The sequence below is a fragment of the Bos mutus genome, chromosome 8, assembly GCF_027580195.1.
Source record: "Bos mutus isolate GX-2022 chromosome 8, NWIPB_WYAK_1.1, whole genome shotgun sequence".
NCBI lineage: Eukaryota > Metazoa > Chordata > Mammalia > Artiodactyla > Bovidae > Bos > Bos mutus.
Genome location: NC_091624.1, coordinates 43,797,917 through 43,818,316, shown reverse-complemented (window position 1 = coordinate 43,818,316; position 20,400 = coordinate 43,797,917). Strand labels below are relative to the sequence as shown.

General features: G+C 37.3%; 1 protein-coding gene across 2 annotated transcripts in view; it reads left to right on the top strand.

The window, feature by feature from the left end:
* The window catches only part of LOC102267253 (contactin-associated protein-like 3), a 237,709-nt gene that overhangs the window by 182,101 nt on the left and 35,208 nt on the right, over positions 1-20,400 (top strand). For both annotated transcript variants that reach the window (XM_070375524.1, XM_070375523.1), the window contains exons 14-17: positions 819-975; positions 7,723-7,850; positions 17,910-18,080; positions 18,774-18,992. In XM_070375524.1, coding sequence (XP_070231625.1) covers positions 819-975; positions 7,723-7,850; positions 17,910-18,080; positions 18,774-18,992 — 675 coding nt within the window. The remainder of the gene's footprint in view (positions 1-818; positions 976-7,722; positions 7,851-17,909; positions 18,081-18,773; positions 18,993-20,400) is intronic.

The window sequence follows — 20,400 nt, the reverse complement described above, 5'->3', positions numbered from 1 at the left end:
TCTGTTTACTAGGGACTGTTTCTTTTCCATCTTCCTGTGTGCTCCGCCTTTTCTGAACATCCTCCTCCAGGTGCTCTATAATCCCACAGTGGGGCTTCGGCAGCATCTTCAGCATAAATAAGCAATCTTGCAGAGCTGAGGCAGCCTCTGCTCCTGTCACTTATGCATTGTACTGAGGAGTGGGTTTTGCTGAAGATCCACTCTGTAGTTGTCTCGGATTAGTCCAAACCAAAGACTCACTTCAGGCATGAAGAAGGCTGATTAGTGCCATTTATTTAGTTTCCAAACAGAGTAACCCATTTAGTATAAGTACGTATCCCCAAGAAACTTCAAAGATATGCTAGGAAGTGCCAGTGTTTTTAGCTAATACATAAAGTGAAAAAATTCTTTATTTTGCATAACAGGAAACATTTTAATTGCATTTTATTAATAGGATCGCAAACAGATTTTAGATTCAATGTATAAATTACTCTGGTTTCTATTTTTATGACAATTCTTTCTTGAACATTATTTCTGCAAAAATGATGTAATTGGAGTTCTCAAGAGAAATATGTAAACATCATACTTGAATGATTTAGGGACAATTTGCTCATTTTCTGATAAAAGAAAAAAAATGGTTAATGATATATGACTAAAGTATATATTTTCAAATAGTTGGAAGTCCTCCTAAAAATGATCCTATTGCAGAGTTAAAATATAAAATATACTTCTAAAAGAGTCTCTCTATGCTTTAAATAAAGAGGAATAAAGGAACTATTTTGGGGAGGCAGGTAGTGGGGGTCAAAGTAGGTGTCACCTTTCTCATACTTGTCTTTCAGATGGAACCCCAGTGAGCTGGTGGGTTGGAAGAACCAATGAAACACACACTTACTGGGGAGGTTCTCAGCCTGATGCTCAAAAATGTACTTGTGGATTAGAGGGGAACTGCATTGATTCTCAATATTACTGCAACTGTGATGCTGACCGGAATGAATGGTGATTTCCATATAATTTCCCTGTGCAAACTGTAATTTTTTTGTTGCTTAAACTATGTACCTTAGGCAGACATTGGACATGACAGTACAATAAAGAGAATAAATTAAAGTATGCCCTAGCAACTTAAAAGTATAAGCTGTGATGTGTATAGTGTCATTAATCAGAAGCCTAAAATATTAGGTAGCTATTTTCGTTTACCGGTGAATAACTAAGCATGTCTGTTCTATTTTTCTACTAAGACAAGATAGGAATGAATGTTTCCCATTCACTGAAAGTGAAATATAAGACTTCTTAAAGTTAATTCAGTTAATAAGATGACCACCCCATGACTCACCTGGGATTATTTACTGACTTTCTTAAACTTCAAGCTGATTTCTTGAATGGCCACATAGGGGTAACCAGACAAGGCCTTGAGTCCATGAAAGAGAATACAGAGAACACAAAATTCTCCATGCAGCTGAAGGTCTCAAAAGGCTACAAACCCCCAAAAAAGTGAATGAGGACAGATCTTCTCGTTAGCACTCTGAGTAGAAAAAAAAATCTCCCTGAAAACTTATGTCTACAGACTTGCTCTCACACAGATTTGGTGCCCAATTGACATAACTTGGATGGTCCTTAAACTGGTTAACATGGCCACAGGTTGGCAGCACCAATGGCTCATCCTAAGATTACATGATATTCTCACTGGAGATCTGCCCTCTCCCTTCACACAGGTCTCACAAGATTCTTTCAGATAAAATACTTCCAAACATGAACTCACAATCCAGTTGTACAACACCAGAGGACACAGTTGAGAGGCAGAAGAAACCCCAAAGAGTAGATCCAATGCCTAAAAATCTCAGATTATGGATATGTTAAAAACATAAAATAAATTAGTAAGCTGCTCAAAAAATTAAAACTGGAATTGAAATATGAGAATCTTCCTGTTAACAAAGAAGGCTGTGATTTACCAAAGAACCAAATGAATGCTTAGAAATGAATATATTAGCATATATATCAATATATATTAGAAATGAATATATTGTCATTAGTAATGACAGTATTACTCAGTTTAAAACTTTGGGATCCAATATTAGTGGAAAAGGTGTGTAAATTAAATGACACACAAAATGAATGGAGAAAACCAAAATGGGACCTAGGAAAGTGGTGACATTGAAGAGTCATATGAAGAAGATCAAACACGTGTATGATTAAAGTTTCAGAAGAAAAGATTTGAGGTATAATAATTAAAAAGAGGCAGTATTCAAAATAGCTGAGGAATTTCCAGATTGAGAAAATATTAAAATACCAAGCTAAAAGTAAATAAATGGGCTTCCTTGGTGGCTCAGAGGTTAAAGCATCCGCCTCCAATGCTGGAGACCCTGGTTCGATCCCTGAGTCGGGAAGATCCCTGGAGAAGGAAATGGTAACCCACTCCAGTATTCTTGCCTGGAGAATCCCATGGACAGAGAAGCCTGGTAGGCTACAGTCCACGGGGTCGCAAAGAGTTGGACATGACTGAAGATCAAACATGTGTGTGATTAAAGTTTCAGGAGAAAAGATTTGAGATATAATAATTAAAGAGAGGCAGTACTCAAAATAGCTGAGGAATTTCCAGATTGAGGAAATATTAAAATACCAAGCTAAAAGTAAGTAAATAAGAGTAAATCCATATCTAGACACCCATGGTGAAATCAAAGAACACTAAAGAGAATGTTTAAAGGAGGAGAAAGGAAAGGAAGACTTTTTAAAGGAAAGGCAGCCAGACAGCTGACCTTCCCTGACCAGCCCAGAGCCCAGCCCACAGAGGGTGGAGCATGCCCCTTATAGGGCAGAAGTGAAATATCTGTCAAACTCCCAGTGTTTACCAAGCTGATATTTTAAGAAGTGGGATAAAATTAAGATCTAGACAAACAACACTGGAGAAATTTACCAGCAGCAGACTCCACAAAAGGGATTTTTTTTTTAAAGCAAGACATATTTTTTTAATCACAGGCCACTAAAAAGGTCTGTAGCATCTGTGAGACTTATTTAAACAGTTGCTAGGAAGAATTTTTTTCTCAGTAAACACAGCAAACCTTAGACAAACTTTTTTGATCGAGTCTTTGATGGTGTTAACATTAACACATGAGACCACTTGCTTCATTGTGATGGTCTCTAAGTTGACTGATTATACCAGCAACTCGTCAACCCACTAACTATTGCAATGTTACCACACTTAAGCATTATAAAACTTCATGATCCTGTTTCTGCTATTTTTTGAAATTAAGACTTCAAAAAAAAAAAAAAATACCCTCATGTAACCAGGACTATTTTTGACAAAACTAAATAGTGTAGAAATCTAAATGTTCTCCTCCTACAGCTTTTAAGATGAAATTACACAAAAGGGATTTTTAAGAATGGTTTTCAGAATGAAAGTAAGTGATATTACAAGGAAGGTTTCAGAAGCAGGAAGAAACATTGAGGAAAAAAATTGTAAACATAGAGGTGGAAAACATGTACTGATAACATATGACTATATGTTTGAAGCTGAAGCATAAGAAAGCAGTCAGATCCTGTTAACAAAGATGATTGTGGTTTACAAAGGAACTAAAAGACTGCTTAGAAATAAAAATATTGTTGAAATTTAAACTTGTTTTGTAAATATTTATTAGAATTAAATTGCTTAAAGTGTATATATTGAAATTTATGTAACCCTTAAAGAATTATTTCAATTCAGCAGAGGGAAGAAAGAAAAAATGGGATTTTAAAAATTTAGTTAATGCAAAAGAAGATAGAACGTGAGATTGAAAAAGAAGAGAAAGCAACAAGTCTGAGATAAAAATGTGTGAACAATCATGCACAATAAATGTGACAAAAATAACCATTTAGATCCAGATCTCATACTACATCTTGTTTGTACAAGTGGAAATATTGAAAGCAAAGGATTACCAGCTAAATATCACAAAGTCAGTAAATTTTAAAGGTTTTTTAGGTGGACTAAGATCACTGTTACTATGTAATGATACTTCTTAATTTCACCAGAGAAAATTAACAATCCTAAACATGTATGCTTCCAATAAAAATGACTAGAAATATATATAGAAAAAATTTGACAGAACTGAAAGAAGAAATTCACAAATCAACCATGATAAGAATATCTGTTTGTAATTGGTAATCAAATGAACAAAAATTAGTAAGAACATGGAATATTTTCAAATTAAATTGATTTGTTGGGAATATAAAATTATAGAACACATAATTTTCTCAAGCACTTGTGGTGCATTTCTGCAAACTGATTTTCCCAATGTTCCATAAAGCAAAATTCAAAAACTTTTAGTGTGGTTGTTATCCTATGGACAGTTTCTCTGATAGCAATGCAATTAGGTTAGAAATGAATAATAGAAAGCTAAAAAATATATATGAGTTAATTCAATTGGAAAGATTGGAAACAAGGAAATAAAGATTATATTACTCATAGAAAATATGGTTGTCAGCAGAGAAAACCTAAGAGAACAAACAGAAATAGTATTGAAATTAATGAGAGCTTAGTAAGACTATTTACTAAGTCATAGAATAACTGAATTCTTATCAAGAATGTGTTATAAGAAAGTCCTATAAAAACCAGTTGCAAAAGCAACAAAATAGTAATGTATCTTGAAATAAAGATAGTAAAAATATGCAAGACTTTGATTAAAAAAGACTTTATAAAACTTTATTATGAAAATCAAGAAGACCTAAATAAATGGAGACATCACACTGCTGCCATGAATAGGAAATCTAAGCATCTCTCCTCCAAATAAATTTCTTGATTCCATTTAATTCCAAACAAATGCTACTTATTTGTTTATTATTTTTAAGTAGTGACAAAATGGCTCTAAAACTTAATTTGGAGAAGAATGGTGCATAAATAGTTAAGACAACTATGAAGATGAAAACAAGGTGGGGAGACCAGCCCTGCCAGACATGAAGAAGTCTTAATGATGCCTCAGTAATTAATACAGCATGACTTTGCAAAGGGGTGAGCCAGTAGAACAGCAAAACCTGGTAAAGAGCTTGGAACTTTCAAAGTACGTAATTCTGGATGATGAAAACGGTACTGTCACCAGTCCCTCTTTCTCCCCAATGATTATAACACTTAAAGTTGACACAGTATTTCTCCCCTGCAACTTTCCCAACAACTCAAAGTTCTTAAAGCTCTGTTATACCTCAAAAATATCTAATGACAAACAGCAAACAGTAAGAATTTCTAAAGCATTAGACTCTGAAAAAAGCGAATTTGGGAATTCTCTTACTGAATGTTTAAAACTGTTGGGAGAAATTTTTGTGCCTAGAAACGCAATCTTTACAAATTTTGGGAAAAATTGAAAAGCAAGAAAAGTGAGATATAATAATAAATTAGGCAGTTTTAAATGAGTCTGGTGACCATAGCATCGCAGAGTCGAGCACCACTGTGCGACTGAGCGTGAACACGAGCTGTTGACCATGGGTTACAATATTTTGCATAAAGCATGCGCAATTGGGAATGATCTATACTAATAAAGGACTTTGAGGTAAGAATTGTTTAACATTTTTTGATTCAGGAAGGTACTTTATGATATTATCTACCTTAATACACACTATTTGCATTATGATTTTTTAAAGTTTTTTTTAGGTTTGTGAATGCATTGTCAGTGTTAAAAACAGAACTACAGTATAGCTTTTTCCTATATTAGACAGCGTAGCTTTTAAAAGTTTCCTTAAAATTCAAAGTTTAAAGAACTAATATACTTACATTTTTCCTCTAAGATATCTGCCAAAATAGCAGTCATAGGAATTAAAATATTTATTTGTAATGCTTACTGGTATTTAATACCAGGAATTAATTTGGTGTGCTATTCCTGTGTTTATAACAAAATAGCTTTCCATACTGATCGCCCTGTGATTCAGTGGCACCTTCTAGCTTGTGATCCCAACAAAGTCGGGTATTTTGTGTTTAGGATGAAGCTTGTGTGCTTCTGTCGGCAGCAGTTGCAGGGGCTTCCCCAGATAAAACCATGTGGCTTAATTCAGTCTGATTTTTTGAAGCAATTTGATTTTTAATGTTTGTTTCTTCAATTTTAGCGTGTTTAGTTCCTATTTTTCATATCTTACCACATGCACTGCCAGTCCCTGTGCTCAAATTTTTAAATAAAATAAAAATCTTAATAATTTTTAATTTTCCAACTTACAAGAATATTTTGATGCCTAACAGCACTGGAATGATTAAATATTAAGTTAAGAAGATTTTTTTTTTTGCAACAAAGCTGTGAGGTGACCTGGACTATTTTTGATAATGCTTCAACTTATATAAATACATATATAATTTGGAACAGTTACTATATATATATATATATATATATATATATATGAGTGACTGGTGATTCTGTAATTGTTAAAAATGAAAATTTGCTAGGTTCTACAGAGAACAATAGACAAACCATTTGTCCATAAATTAAAAGTACATATGTAATTGAAATATACAATGAAAATTATGAACAGCTTACAGAAACCTTTCTATTTTGTCCAGAGAGAACACTGGCAATACAAACAGCTTACCAACCAGGTCCTCTGGCTTTTGTTCCAGTCATTAAATTGTATTGAACCACAGATTTTAATATGTCCCCAAATAGTCACTTACATGATGGTATTATTGTTATTTCTATTATTTGTAACATCCACTAGGTTTCTGGGGGACATTGACAATGGGTTTTCTGTTCACTTCCCCAACACACAGGGCGTGACTAATAGAGGATGTGCAATAAGTGTTGAATGAATGGATGGTGAAAATCATTGGCAAAGCACTTTCCCATGACTTAGCCCATTTGTTAATTTTAAGAATACATTATCTCATATCTTCATCATGGTTTTGAATCAGTATTTTGTTTTGATTTTGTTTTTAAATTTAAGACTTCAACAAATAAGGAAATGCCTCATAACCACAGTAGGAATTTCTGAAACTTTCAGTAAAAAAAAAAGGCCCAAAAATTGAAAACCTATTTCTTGTCAGTCAGATGGGTTTGGTTTTTTGTCTTTTGCTTTTTTTTTTTTTTTTTTAGTCAAGGCAGATTACTCTTGCCTCTGTAAATTTTGCATTCCAGTATGACACACTGGCTGAATTGCAAACAGCAAAAAGCTGCTTCAGTTCAGTTCGGTTCAGTCGCTCAGTCGTGTCTGACTCTTTGCGACCCCGTGAATCACAGCACGCCAGGCCTCCCTGTCCATCATCATCTCCCGGAGTTCACTCAAACTCACGTCCATCGAGTCGCTGATGCCATCCAGCCATCTCATCCTCTGTCGCCCCCTTCTCCTCCTGCCCCCAATCCCTCCCAGCATCAGAGTCTTTTCCAATGAGTCAACTCTTCGCATGCGGTGGCCAAAGTACTGGAGTTTCAGCTTTAGCATCATTCTTTCCAAAGAAATCCCAGGGCTGATCTCCTTTAGAATGGACTGGTTGGATCTCCTTGCAGTCCAAGGGACTCTCAAGAGTCTTAATTGCATTGAAATGTAATTTCATGTCTGTTCCTATGACCACAATTTCGGACCTGCCTGCTTTCTTCTCTATGGTCCTGTAGATGAACAAAGGTCTCTGGTCCTCAGAAGACCTCATTCAGTACATTAGTATGTTTGTAAGTGTTCAGATGAGGTTTGATTTCCCTACTGTTACATGTTTACAAATTTAGCTTAATACCCCTTGAACTGCAATAAAATGCTTTTACTTTTCTGTACATTATTGAGAATGATACTAAGGTGGTTGTGTTTGTTTTCTAGGACCAGCAACACAGTAGTCCTTTCCCATAAGAAGCACCTGCCGGTTACTCAGGTTGTGATGAGAGACACAGGGCAACCACATTCTGAAGCGGCTTATTCACTGGGTCCTCTGCTCTGCTCGGGGGACAGTAAGTAGTGGCAAGAGGAACTGCCTTGATCCCTGCTAATGTATTTCAGTGCTTTATGAGAAATCTAGCTGCCTGGGTTCATAGAATCACTGTCTATACTGATAATATGTACTTCATTAGGAATGTATTAACCTATAAAATAAGTATATATTGCTAATACAATTGAAAAAAAAAATACTACCTCTGGATTATACATTTTTATATAGCATTTAGGGCTTCCCACGTGGCACTAGCAGTAAAAATCTCACCTGCCAATGGAGGAGACGTGGGTTCAATCCTTGGGTTGGAAAGATCCCCTGGAAAAGGGTATGACAACCCACTCCAGTACTCTTGCCTGGAGAATTTTAATCCCGTGGGCAGAGGGGCCTGGAGGCCTAAAGTCCATAGGGTTGCAAAGAGTCGGACATGATTGAAGTGACATAGTACGCAGGCACACATACAGCCTTTACATCATACTCTGCTGAAACACTCATGGAATTATTTGAAATATCATGTAACTTGTTCAGCAAACATCTAATATGTACCTGTTAAGTATAAGACATTTTGCTGAAGGCTGAGATGCCTGAAATTAGTAAAATAATGAGAAAATGAGAGGACAGAATCCATCAAGTATCAGTTCAATCCAGTTGCTCAGTCGTGTCTGACTCTTTGCGACCAAAGCACGCCAGGCCTCCCTGTCCATTACCAACTCCCAGAGTTTACCCAAATTCATGTCCATTGAGTCGGTGATGCCATCCAACCATCTCATCCTCTGTTATCCCCTTTTCCTCCTGCCCTCAATCTTTCCCAGCATCAGGGTCTTTTCAAATGAGTCAACTCTTCACATCAGGTGGCCAAAGTATTGGTGCTTCAGCTTCAGCATCAGTCCTTCCAATGAACACCCAGGACTGTTCTCCTTTAGGATGGACTGGTTTGATCTCCTTGCAGTCCAAGGGACTCTCAAGAGTCTTCTCCAACACCACAGTTCAAAAGCATCAATTCTTTGGCACTCAGCTTTGTTTATAGTCCAACTCTCACATCCATACATGACTACTGGAAAAACCATAGCCTTGACTAGATGGACCTTTGTTGGCAAAGTAATGTCTCTGCTTTTGAATATGCTGTCTAGGTTGGTCATAACTTTCCTTCCAAGGAACAAGCGTCTTTTAATTTCATGGCTGCAATCACCATCTGCAGTGATTTTCAAGCCCCCCAAAATAAAGTCTGACACTGTTTCCACTGTTTCCCCAATCTATTTCCCATAAAGTGATGGGACCAGATGCCATGATCTTCGTTTTCTGAATGTTGAGCTTTAAGCCAACTTTTTCACTCTCCTCTTTCACTTTCATCAAGAGGCTTTTTAGTTCCTCTTCATTTTCTGCCGTAAGGGTGGTGTCATCTGCATATCTGAGGTGATTGATATTTCTCCCAGCAATCTTGATTCCACCTTGTGCTTCTTCCAGCCCAGAGTTTCTCATGATGTACTCTGCATAAAAGTTAAATAAGCAAGGTGACAATATACAGCCTTGACGTACTCCTTTTCCTATTTGGAACCAGTCTGTTGTTCCATGTCCAGTTCTAACTGTTGCTTCCTTACCTGCTTATAGGTTTCTCAAGAGGCAAGTCAGGTGGTCTGGTATTCCCATCTCTTTCAGAATTTTCCACAGTTTATTGTGATCCACACAGTCAAAGGCTTTGACATAGTCAATAAAGCAGAAATAGATGTTCTTCTGGAACTCTCTTGCTTTTTCGATGATCCAGCAGATGTTGACAGTTTGATCTCTGATTCCTATCTATGCATTAATGCCTTTTGGTAGTTCTGAATATTTACACTAGAAGCCTTGATGCTCTTAATTCCACGTACCCCTCCAACTGCAACTTAATTTCTTTCATATCCTTTACTGCCCCCAAATAACTGAAATAAAATAAGAGTTCTATCTTTAATTTCCCTAATTCTAGTCTCCCTTGAATATAAGACAGATATTGTTCTTCATCACTCCTCAGAAACCGAGGTCACCAATGAGAACTCGACATTTCTAAGTCCAATTCTTATTCTCTGATAAATATCTGAATTGACCTATGAGCAACTTAGGAATTCTCCCATGATTCTCTCTTCTTTTAGTCACTTTCTTTACTTGGTGGCCAGCATACCACAAAATTCTGGTTTTTCTTCCCTTCTCTCCCTAACCTTTCTTCATCTCCCCAGTGGGATAATCTTGGGGTTCCCCAAGGCTCTATTCTCTGCCTTCTTTCCTGTCTATTCTCCACTGGTGGTCTTTTCCCATCATCTCATGACTTTAAATACTGCACAGACAGGATTCATGAAGCAGTTATCTCAAGACTCTGAAAAGCAAACAGTAATAGGGAACAGAAAGCAGAATTCACTATGTACTTACCTTCAGTATCTCTTAGCCATGGGATCACAAATGGAGAGAGTTCCAGGAGAAGTCCTCTAGTCCTGATTAGAGGAGGGGACAAGGGGCTTCAGTCAGTGAGTACAGGAATCTCATCGCTCTCCCCTTTATCTCTGTTTTCTGAGGTTCCAGTTCCCAGGAAATCCCGTGGCAACAATGGCAGAAACTGCCTCAAGAGTGTGCAAGAGCCAGAGCTCTGAAAAATGAATCTTCTGCTCTGGATAGGACAGCCCTGACTCCCAAACAGTGGCAGACTCACGTTACTTTTGTTTTCTTTCTCTGTTCACCCATCACTTGGCAACGGATATAGGTACAGGAACAGAAGTAAATAGGAAAGCACAATAAAACAGGCTAAGTAGAGCCCTAGTTTTCTGGCTGTGTGCATGAAGAGAGAGCCCAGGGAACTGGAAAGTATTGGAAGAGCACAGAGAGGAAAGAGTTCACAAAAGTGATGTTAAAACTTGTTTATGAAGTCCTGGGTTTACCCCTGAGCTACACATGCCTCAAACTGGTCCTAATTATGGACCAAGAAATTGAGAATGAGCGAAGAAGCTACCACCCAGGACTCAGACTGGCTACTGTGTGGTGCAAAGGTGAGGCAGATCTGAAAAGTACTGCAAAAACTTTGAAAACTGGACTGCCATAGGAGCCACGGACCACAGAGGGAAGGTTGAAATGTGTGGGCAGATCATAACCAGGCCAACAGGGCTGAAAAATAAAAATATCAACTTACTCCTTGAATTTAAACAAAGCTCCCAGTTTGTTAACATAATATTGTAAATATCTAGAAAACAATCCAAAATTACTTAACATACAAAGAACTGGAAAAATCGAAGTTTGCATAAGAAAATGTAATCAATAGATAACCAATAACGCAGAGGTTAAAATTAACTGATAAAGACATTAAAACAACTATTACACAAAAACTGTAAGGAATAATAATAAATGCTTTTGAAACAAATAGAAAAAGAGAATGCTTCAACAAAGAAATAGGCTATATAAAGGAGAGCTAAAAGGAAACTTTAGAACTGAGAAGTATATCAATGGAACTAAAAGATACACTGGATGGGCTAAGGAGAAAACTTGAGATGAAACAGCCAAGGGCCTTGAAGATAGATAAATAGAAATTATCCAGTCTAAGCAAGAAAAAGAAAAAAAGACTGAAAAAAATGAATAGGGTCTCAGGGATCTGTGGGTTAATAATAAAAAAATATATAATATTCATGTAAGTGAATTTCCAGAAGAGAGGAAAAGTGTTGGTCCTGAAAAAATATTTGAAAACATAATGGCTGAAAACTTTCCAAGTTTGGGAAAAGAGAAACTGGGAAGTTGAATGAATCTGAAACAGGATAAACTCAAAGAAATTCACATCTAGATATATATTGTAAGCAAACTAATGAAAACTAAAGACAATGAGAAGAATTTTTTGAAAGCAGCCAGAGAGAATAATAATGTGTTGCCTATAGGAAAACACCAATTCAAATGACAGTAAGTTTCTCATCAGAAATATGGAGGCCAGAAAGAAATGCAAAAATATTTCTATTTTGAAAGTATTGTCAGTTGAGAATTCTGTGTTCAGCAAAAATATCCTTTAGGAATGAAGGTAAAAGTTTTAAATATCTCCAATGAAAGCTCAACATTCAGAAAACGAAGATCATGGCATTTGGTCCCATCACTTCATGGGAAATAGATGAGGAAACAGTGGAAACAGTGTCAGACTTTATTTCTGGGGGCTCCAAAACCACTGCAGGTGGTGACTGCAGCCATGTAATTAAAAGACGCTTACTCCTTGGAAGGAAAGTTATGACCAACCTAGATAGCATATTCAAAAGCAGAGACATTACTTTGCCAGCAAAGGTCTGTCTAGTCAAGGCTATGGTTTTTCCAGTGGTCATGTATGGATGTGAGAGTTGGACTGTGAAGAAAGCTGAGCGCCGAAGAATTGATGCTTTTGAACTATAGTGTTGCAGAAGACTCCTGAGAGTCCCTTGGACTGCAAAGAGATCCAACCAGTCCATTCTGAAGGAGATCAGCCCTGGGATTTCTTTGGAAGGAATGATGCTAAAGCTGAAACTCCAGTACTTTGGCCACCTCATGCAAAGAGTTGACTCATTGGAAAAGACTCTGATGCTGGGAGGGATTGGGGGCAGGAGGAGAAGGGGGCGACAGAGGATGAGATGGCTGGATGGCATCACTGACTCGATGGACATGAGTTTGAGTGAACTCCGGGAGTTGGTGATGGACAGGGAGGCCTGGCATGCTGCGATTCATGGGATCACAAAGAGTTGGACATGACTGAACAACTGAATGAAAGAAAACTAAAAGCATTCATTGCCAGAAAGAATCCTTTAAAGGAATTTCTAAAGGAAGGTTCTTAGAAAGAAAATGGTATCAGAAGGAAATTTGGTACTTCAGGGATAAAACAATCAGCATCAGAAATGGTAAATACCTGGGTAATTTAATAAGTTATTTTCCTATTGAGTTATTTTAAATGTATCTGAGGACTGAAAGCACAACTGTATTTCACAGGGATTTTATTTTATGTAGATGTAATACAAGTAGCACAACATCAACAGGAGTAGATAAGGGTCAAAATTGTTTCCAGGGTTTTTACAAATCACTTAAAGTGGTTAAAATATAGATTTTAAGCAGACTGAGAAAGTAAGTATATATATTTTAATCCCTAAAAGAACCAATTTGCTACAGGCAAATACAAATAGAATACTTAAAAGTATTTAAATAATCCAAAAGAAGGCAGAAAGGGGGAAACAAAAGAATGAAAATTAGGACAAATAAGAAAAAATAATGAAATGAAGAACTAACATATCAACATTTGTATTTAATGTAAGTGGTCTAAATAAACTCATAAAAGACACTGTTATGACTCAACTGTATACTGTCTATAAGAAGTTCAATTCAAATATAATGACATAATAAAAGAAAATAGATATACTACACAAACACTGGAGTTTCTATATTAAAAGTTTTACTTGAAAGCAAAGTAAATTAATAGATATAAAAAAGAATTAGAAGACCTAAGAATCTTAAATATGTGTGCAAATAACTGAGCTTCAAATACATAAAGCAAAATTTGACAGGATGGAAAGGAGAGATAGAGACATGAGATAGAGACATGCATAATTATAATTAGAATCTAATACTCCTTTCTCATTAATATATGGAACTAATAGAGGGAAAATTAGCAAGGATACGGAAGGCCTGAATGACACCAGAATCCAACTGACATTTATAGAATACTCTACCAACAGTAGAATGCACATTATTTTCAAATGCACATGAATCTTTAACCCAGAAACAGCATATTCTTCTGTGTCATAAAACAAACCTTCAGTTCAGTTCAGTTTAGTCGCTCAGTTGTGTCCGACTCTTTGAGACCCCATGAATTGCAGCACGCCAGGCCTACCTGTCCATCACCATCTCCCGGAGTTCACTCAGACTCACGTCCATCGAGTCACTGATGCCATCCAGCCATCTCATCCTCTGTTGTCCCATTTTCCTCCTGCCCCAAATCCCTCCCAGCATTCAGGGTCTTTTCCAATGAGTCAACTCTTTGCATGAGGTGGCCAAAGTACTGGAGTTTCAGCTTTAGCATCATTCCTTCCAAAGAAATCCCAGGGCTGATCTCCTTCAGAATGGACTGGTTGGATCTCCCTGCAGTCCAAGGGACTCTCAAGAGTCTTCTCCAACACCACAGTTCAAAAGCATCAATTCTTTGGCACTCAGCTTTCTTCATAGTCCAACTCTCACATCCATACATGACCACTGGAAAAACCTTAGCCTTGAGTAGACGGACCTTTGCTGGAAAAGTAATGTCTCTGCTTTTGAATATGCTATCTAGGTTGGTCATAACTTTCCTTCCAAGGAGCAAGCGTCTTTTAATTTCATGGCTGCAGTCACCATCTGCAGTGATTTTGGAGCCCAAAGAAATAAAGTCTGACACTGTTTCCACTGTTTCCACATCTATTTCCCATGAAGTGATGGGATCAAATGCCATGATCTAATTTAAATCACACAAAATGCATTCACTAGTACAATCAAATTAAATTAGAAATAAATAAAAAATAAGAAAATCTCCAAACACTTAGAAATTAAACTTCAGATCCTTAAATAATACCCAAGTCAAGGGCAAGGTCTCAATAGATCTGATAATATATTTTGAACTGAATGAAAATTAAAATACAGACTATCAAAATTTGTAGTATTAAATTTTGTGATAGCAGTGGTAGCGGGATGTTTGTAGCAATAAGTACTTATATTGTGAAATAAAAAAGATCTCAGTTCAATAATGTAAGCTTTCACCCAAAGAAACTAGAAATAGAAGAGAAAAATAAACCTTAAACCTAAAACAACTAGAAAGAATAGAAAGACAAGAAAGAAAAGACAAGAATAGAAATCAATTAAATTAAAAGCAGAATATTTACTGATCTATAAAAATTAAAAGTGATTCTTTTTATACTCTTTAAAAATACTAGTAAAATAGTTAAGCCTCTAACAAAACTATCCAAGAAATGATAAACGTTACCAATATGGAAATTGAGTGTTAGGAAAACACTGCAGACACCACTGACATCAAGAGTATAAAAGAGTACACTACAAACAACTGTACAAGTATTAAATCTATTATACAGATGAAGTGGACCAGTTCTTTGAAAACCATTAACAACCAAAACTCAAGATGAATGAGACAACTGGAATAGACCTAATAGTATTAATGGAATTGAATTTGTAATTAAAATCTTTCAAAAAAATTCAGACCAAGCTTGATTCACTGATGAATTCTACCCAAGAAATAATATCATATCTATAAAATCTCTTTCAGAAAGTAGAAGAGGAAATTCTTTCCAACATTTAAAGCAGAATATTGTTCTGATATTGAAACTAGACAAAGACAGTAAAAAAAAAAAAAGTAAAACAACTAACAATGTTATTATAACACAGATGCAAAAAATATTGACAAAACATTAACAAATAACCCAGGGATATATATATTTTTAAATGCACCACCACCAACTGCAGTTTATCCAGGATGCAAGGCTGATTCAGTATTTGGAAGTTGATTAATGTAATCTACCATGTTAACATGGTTAAAGGAAGAAAAATCATGCCAGATGCTTTTTCTGTATCAATTAATAAGAACATTGTAATTTAAATTACTAAAAGAACATTAAAAATTATAATTTATATCATAATAGCATTTACAATGAAGTTCTTAGCAAACTAGGTATAAAAGAAAATTCTTCAGCCTAATAAGACAGCATCTATTACAAAAGTATCGTAATTACTGGTAAAAAACTGAATGCTTTTCCCCTCAGGATGCGAACAAGATTAGGATATCCAATCTCACCACTTTTATTCAACAATATTTATCATTGTCTTAGCCAGGGCAATAATGTAAGAAAGAAAATAAGTGCTTAAAGACTGGAAAGAAAGAAAACTTTATTTGCATATGCACACTTGATTGGTTGGTTGGTTGTTTAGTCACTAAGTTGTATCCAACTCTTCTGTGATTCCATGAACTGTAGCCTGCCAGTTTCCTCTGTCTATGGGATGTTCCCGGAGAAGGCAATGGCACCCCACTCCGGTACTCTTGCCTGAAAAATCCCATGGACGGAGAAGCCTGGTGGGCTGCAGTCCATGGGGTTGCTAAAAGTTGGACACGAGTGAGCGATTTCACTTTCAGTTTTCACTTTCATGCATTGGAGAAGGAAATGGCAACCCACTCCAGTGTTCTTGCCTGGAGAATCCCAGGGATGGGGGAGCCTGATGGGCTGCTGTCTATTGGGTAGCACAGAGTCGGACATGACTGAAGCGACTTAGCAGCAGCAGCAGCAGCATGGGATGTTCCAGGCAAGCATACTGGAGTGGGTTGCCATTTCCTTCCCTGGGGGATCTTCCCATCTCAGTGATTAAACCCACATATTCTGCATTACAAGCAGATTCTTTGCCACTGAGCCACCAGGGAAGCCTACATATATGATTGCCTACATAGAAAATCTCAAGGAATGTACTACCCAAAACAGAAAAAAACACCTTATTAGGTCTCACAAGTGAGCTCAACAAGATCTCAAGATGCAATGTCAACAACAGACAGATCAGTTATATATGCTAGCAATGTAAACTGGAAACCAAAATCTGTAAGAGAATATCATTTTCAGTATCTCCAAAGAACATATAATACTCAAGTGTATGTTTAACAAAAACATGTATAAAATCTGTAAGCCAAATAAATGACTAAATACTGAAGAATCAAAAAATCTGAATAAAGGAAGAGATATACTGTGCTCATGGATTGGAAGACTCAACATAAGAAAGATGTCAGTTCCCCCCAAGCTGAACACACTCTTCACCAAAGAGGACATAAACTGGCAAATAAGTACATGAGATGCCCAACATCATTATCTACTAGGGAAGGGAAATTAAAACCACAATGAAATACTACTTTACATCAATTTGAATTGCTAAGATAAAAAAATATGTATACTAACAATGTAAAATGCTAGTAAAGATATAAAACAACTGTATCTGTTACACACTGATCATGGGAATTAAAAATGGTATGATCACTCTGGAAAACTGTTTGGCAGTAACTTATAAACATATACTTACCCAGGAATCATGCTCCTGGGAATTTCCCCTAGAGAAATAAAAACATATACTCACACAAAAACTTTTCACAAATGTTTGTTCTGGTGGTTGTGCTCCATTGCCCAGTCATGTCTGCCTCTTTGCAACTCCATGGGCCCACCACCAGGCTCTTCTGTCCATGGAATTTTCCAGGCAAGAATACTGGAGTGGGCTGCCATTTCCTACTCCAAGGGATCTTCCTGACCCAGGAATCAAACCTATGTCTCCTGCATTGGCAGGCAGATTCTTTACCACTGTGCCACGCAAATTTTTAGAGTAGTTCTATTTGTAATTGACCAAATTTGGAAACAACTTTAGTGTTCTTAAATATGGATAAATAAACTATGGCACATTCATGTGATAGAATAACTACAGAGCAGCAAAAAAAGACTAGATGTTGACATGCAGCATCTCAAATGAATCTCAAAGGCTTTATGTTATTGCATACTGCTTGACTCCGTTTATATGTTATTTGGGAAAGGTAAAACTGTAATACAGAGACTAGTTCATGACTGCCAGGCTGAGGGGTGGGCAGAGGGTGTGACTATAAAGAAATAGCAAGAGAGAGGTTTTTGGGGGTGATGGACTGTTCTTTATTCTGGTTTTGATGATGGTTACACAAATCCATGCATGTGTTAAAATTCATAGAACAGTAAAAGTCTGTAAACTTTATATAACTGTAAAACCCTAAAAAGTCAATTTTACTCTATGATAATTTAGTTAAACAAAGAGAACAACAACAACAACAACAAAAAACAGGCCTTTATCAAAGTGATTATCCATCCACTCACTTGCAGCTGTGTCCATATTCTTAATCCTCAAAAGAATCACTATTTAGACATTCATCTCATGGCCACATGTTCAGAAGAACTCCCATAAGAAGGCTTGTATGGATAAATAATGCTTTGAATGGATAAATAATGCATCGAACGGTAAAAATGCTAGAAATATAAAAGGCAATTGTTATTTGTTGTATTTTACTGCTAATGTCATTGTCTTTTTTTTTTTCTTTTGTAAACAGATTCATTTTGGAATTCAGCTTCCTTCAATACTGAGACTTCATACCTTCATTTCCCCACGTTCCGAGGAGAGCTTAGTGCTGACGTGTCTTTCTTTTTTAAAACCACAGCCTCTTCAGGGGTGTTTTTAGAGAACCTGGGAATCACAGACTTCATCAGGCTAGAGCTGCGAGGTGAGTTGTCCACCCTGCACAAAGCCACTGGGGTACTCAGTAATTAACAATAACCTTGGTGGTAACCTAATTCCTAATACACTGACATGCTTCCTTTGTCAATTATATTTTTTCTTAAATACTAAGTGGAAAGTAAAACAGTAATTTCTGAAACACACAACAGTCTGAACAGTTCCTTGTTGTCTTAATTCTATGTGCAAAAAGGGTATTAAACCAAACTGGTCAAATAACTTCTTATTAAATCACAACATTATATGATTTAATTGACTAAACACATTGTTTATATATATGTAGACAAAACTTAATGTCTTGCTATCCAAAATTTACCTAGTGCTTTTAAAACTTCATAAAGGTTTAAATCGCTTTTAAATAAAATCACTTCTATGTATAAAGTCAGATAAAATATTAGTTTTGCTTCTGTAGGTAAATATCTCTATTGCTTAGGGCTTAGCAGGATGAACAGTAAACTCTGGGGAGAAATACATTAAAATCAGCTTCACCTTCCTTTTTTCAGGATACAGGTTTATTCTCCACCCCAACCCCTCCCCAACCAACTCAGACTGACATCTGTCTGCATCCCTTGTATGTCTTCTTTCATAAGGAGCACGTCATGGTGGTTTTTTCAGATCTACTCAAGACTGAATTTTCCCTCCTGTGAATGAACTCGGGCATCTCTCATATTTTTATTTCCAGCCCCAACAGAAGTAACCTTTTCCTTTGATGTGGGGAATGGGCCCTGTGAGATCACGGTGCAGTCTCCCACTGCCTTTAATGACAATCGGTGGCACCACGTGAAGGCAGACCGGAACGTTAAAGAAGCGTCCCTCCAAGTGGGTCAGCACCCTCGCAAGACCCAACCTGCCCCAGCTGATGGGCATGCCCGCTTGCAGCTCAACAGCCAGCTTTTCGTGGGTGAGTGCTGCTGGCGGCTTCTAACTGTACTGTGCTCTGAGTGCAAAGACACACCAAGAGGAGATCGCAGCTACAAGAGTAGTGATGATAACAGCTGCCACAACTACTATAGGCACTGGTGGGAGAAGGAGATACTGAATAAAATCCTCTATAACTCTCTCCTCCCACTGTGTCCATAAGTTCGTTCTCTACGTCGCGTCTCCATTCTTTCCCTCAGATAGGTTCATCAACATTATTTTTCTAGATTCAATACATATGCATTAATATATGATACTTGTTTGAGCCCAGCCTGGTGCTCTGTGATTCTGTGATTACCTAGAGAGGTGGGATGAGGGGTGGGAGGGAGTCTTAAGAGCGAGGGGAAATATACACACACACATATATGAGTGAAGTGAGTGAGTGAAGTCACTCAGTCGTGTCCAACTCTTTGTGACCCCATTGACTGTAGCCTAACCAGGTTCCTCTATCCATGGGATTTTTCCAGGCAAGAATACTGGAGTGGGTTGCATTTCCTTCTCCAGGAGATCTTCCTGACCCAGGGATTGAACCCAGGTCTCCCTCATTGTAGGCAGACACTCTACTGTCTGAGCCACCAGGGAAGATATATGTATATATATATAATTATGACTGATTCACACTGTTGTGCAGCAGAAATCAACACAACGTTATAAAGAAATTATCCTCCAATTAAAAGGTAAATTAAAAAGAAAAAGTGTTATGAACTGAAAAGGAACTTTGAGACTGCAACTCAATGCAGGCAACTCCGTAAAGTACAGTTCTGATGTTAGCTCTGGGTAAATTACATCCAGGGGATGATGAGCCAGAGGCATTCACAGTGGCATCTTGTGCCATGGAAAGGGATCCTGGGGGAATCTGAAGGGGCAAAGCTAAAAATAGAATCTGACTACCAGTGAGAGGATGCATGGCCCAGTCCTAGGATTTTTCTGCCCCCATGGAGATCTCATGATCACCTGCATCAGCAAAAGACACTTCCAGTTTTCATATAAGGTGAAGGCAAGGGTAAAGGTCGGTAGGGAAATATCTGGCTGGGATGCTTTCCTTGTGAGTAGGCTAAAGATCAGTCATCCAAAAAGAGGGGGGCGGGATGGGGTTGCAGGGCTAAGATGGAGCCAATAAAGAAAAAAGAGCCAGTAAGGTTCAGCCACACAGACACTGTGTACCAAGAACTCATTTAATATGAGTATCTCTGCCATAGATTATGTGACTCAATGGCTCAGTCATGTCCGATTCTTTACAACCCCATGGACTGTAACCCACCAGGCTCCTCTGTCCATGGGATTCTCCAGGCAAGAATACTGGAGTGGGTTGCCATTTTCTACTCCAAGGGATCTTTCTGACCCAGAAACTGAACTCACATCTCTTGCATTTTCTGCAATGACAAGTGGAT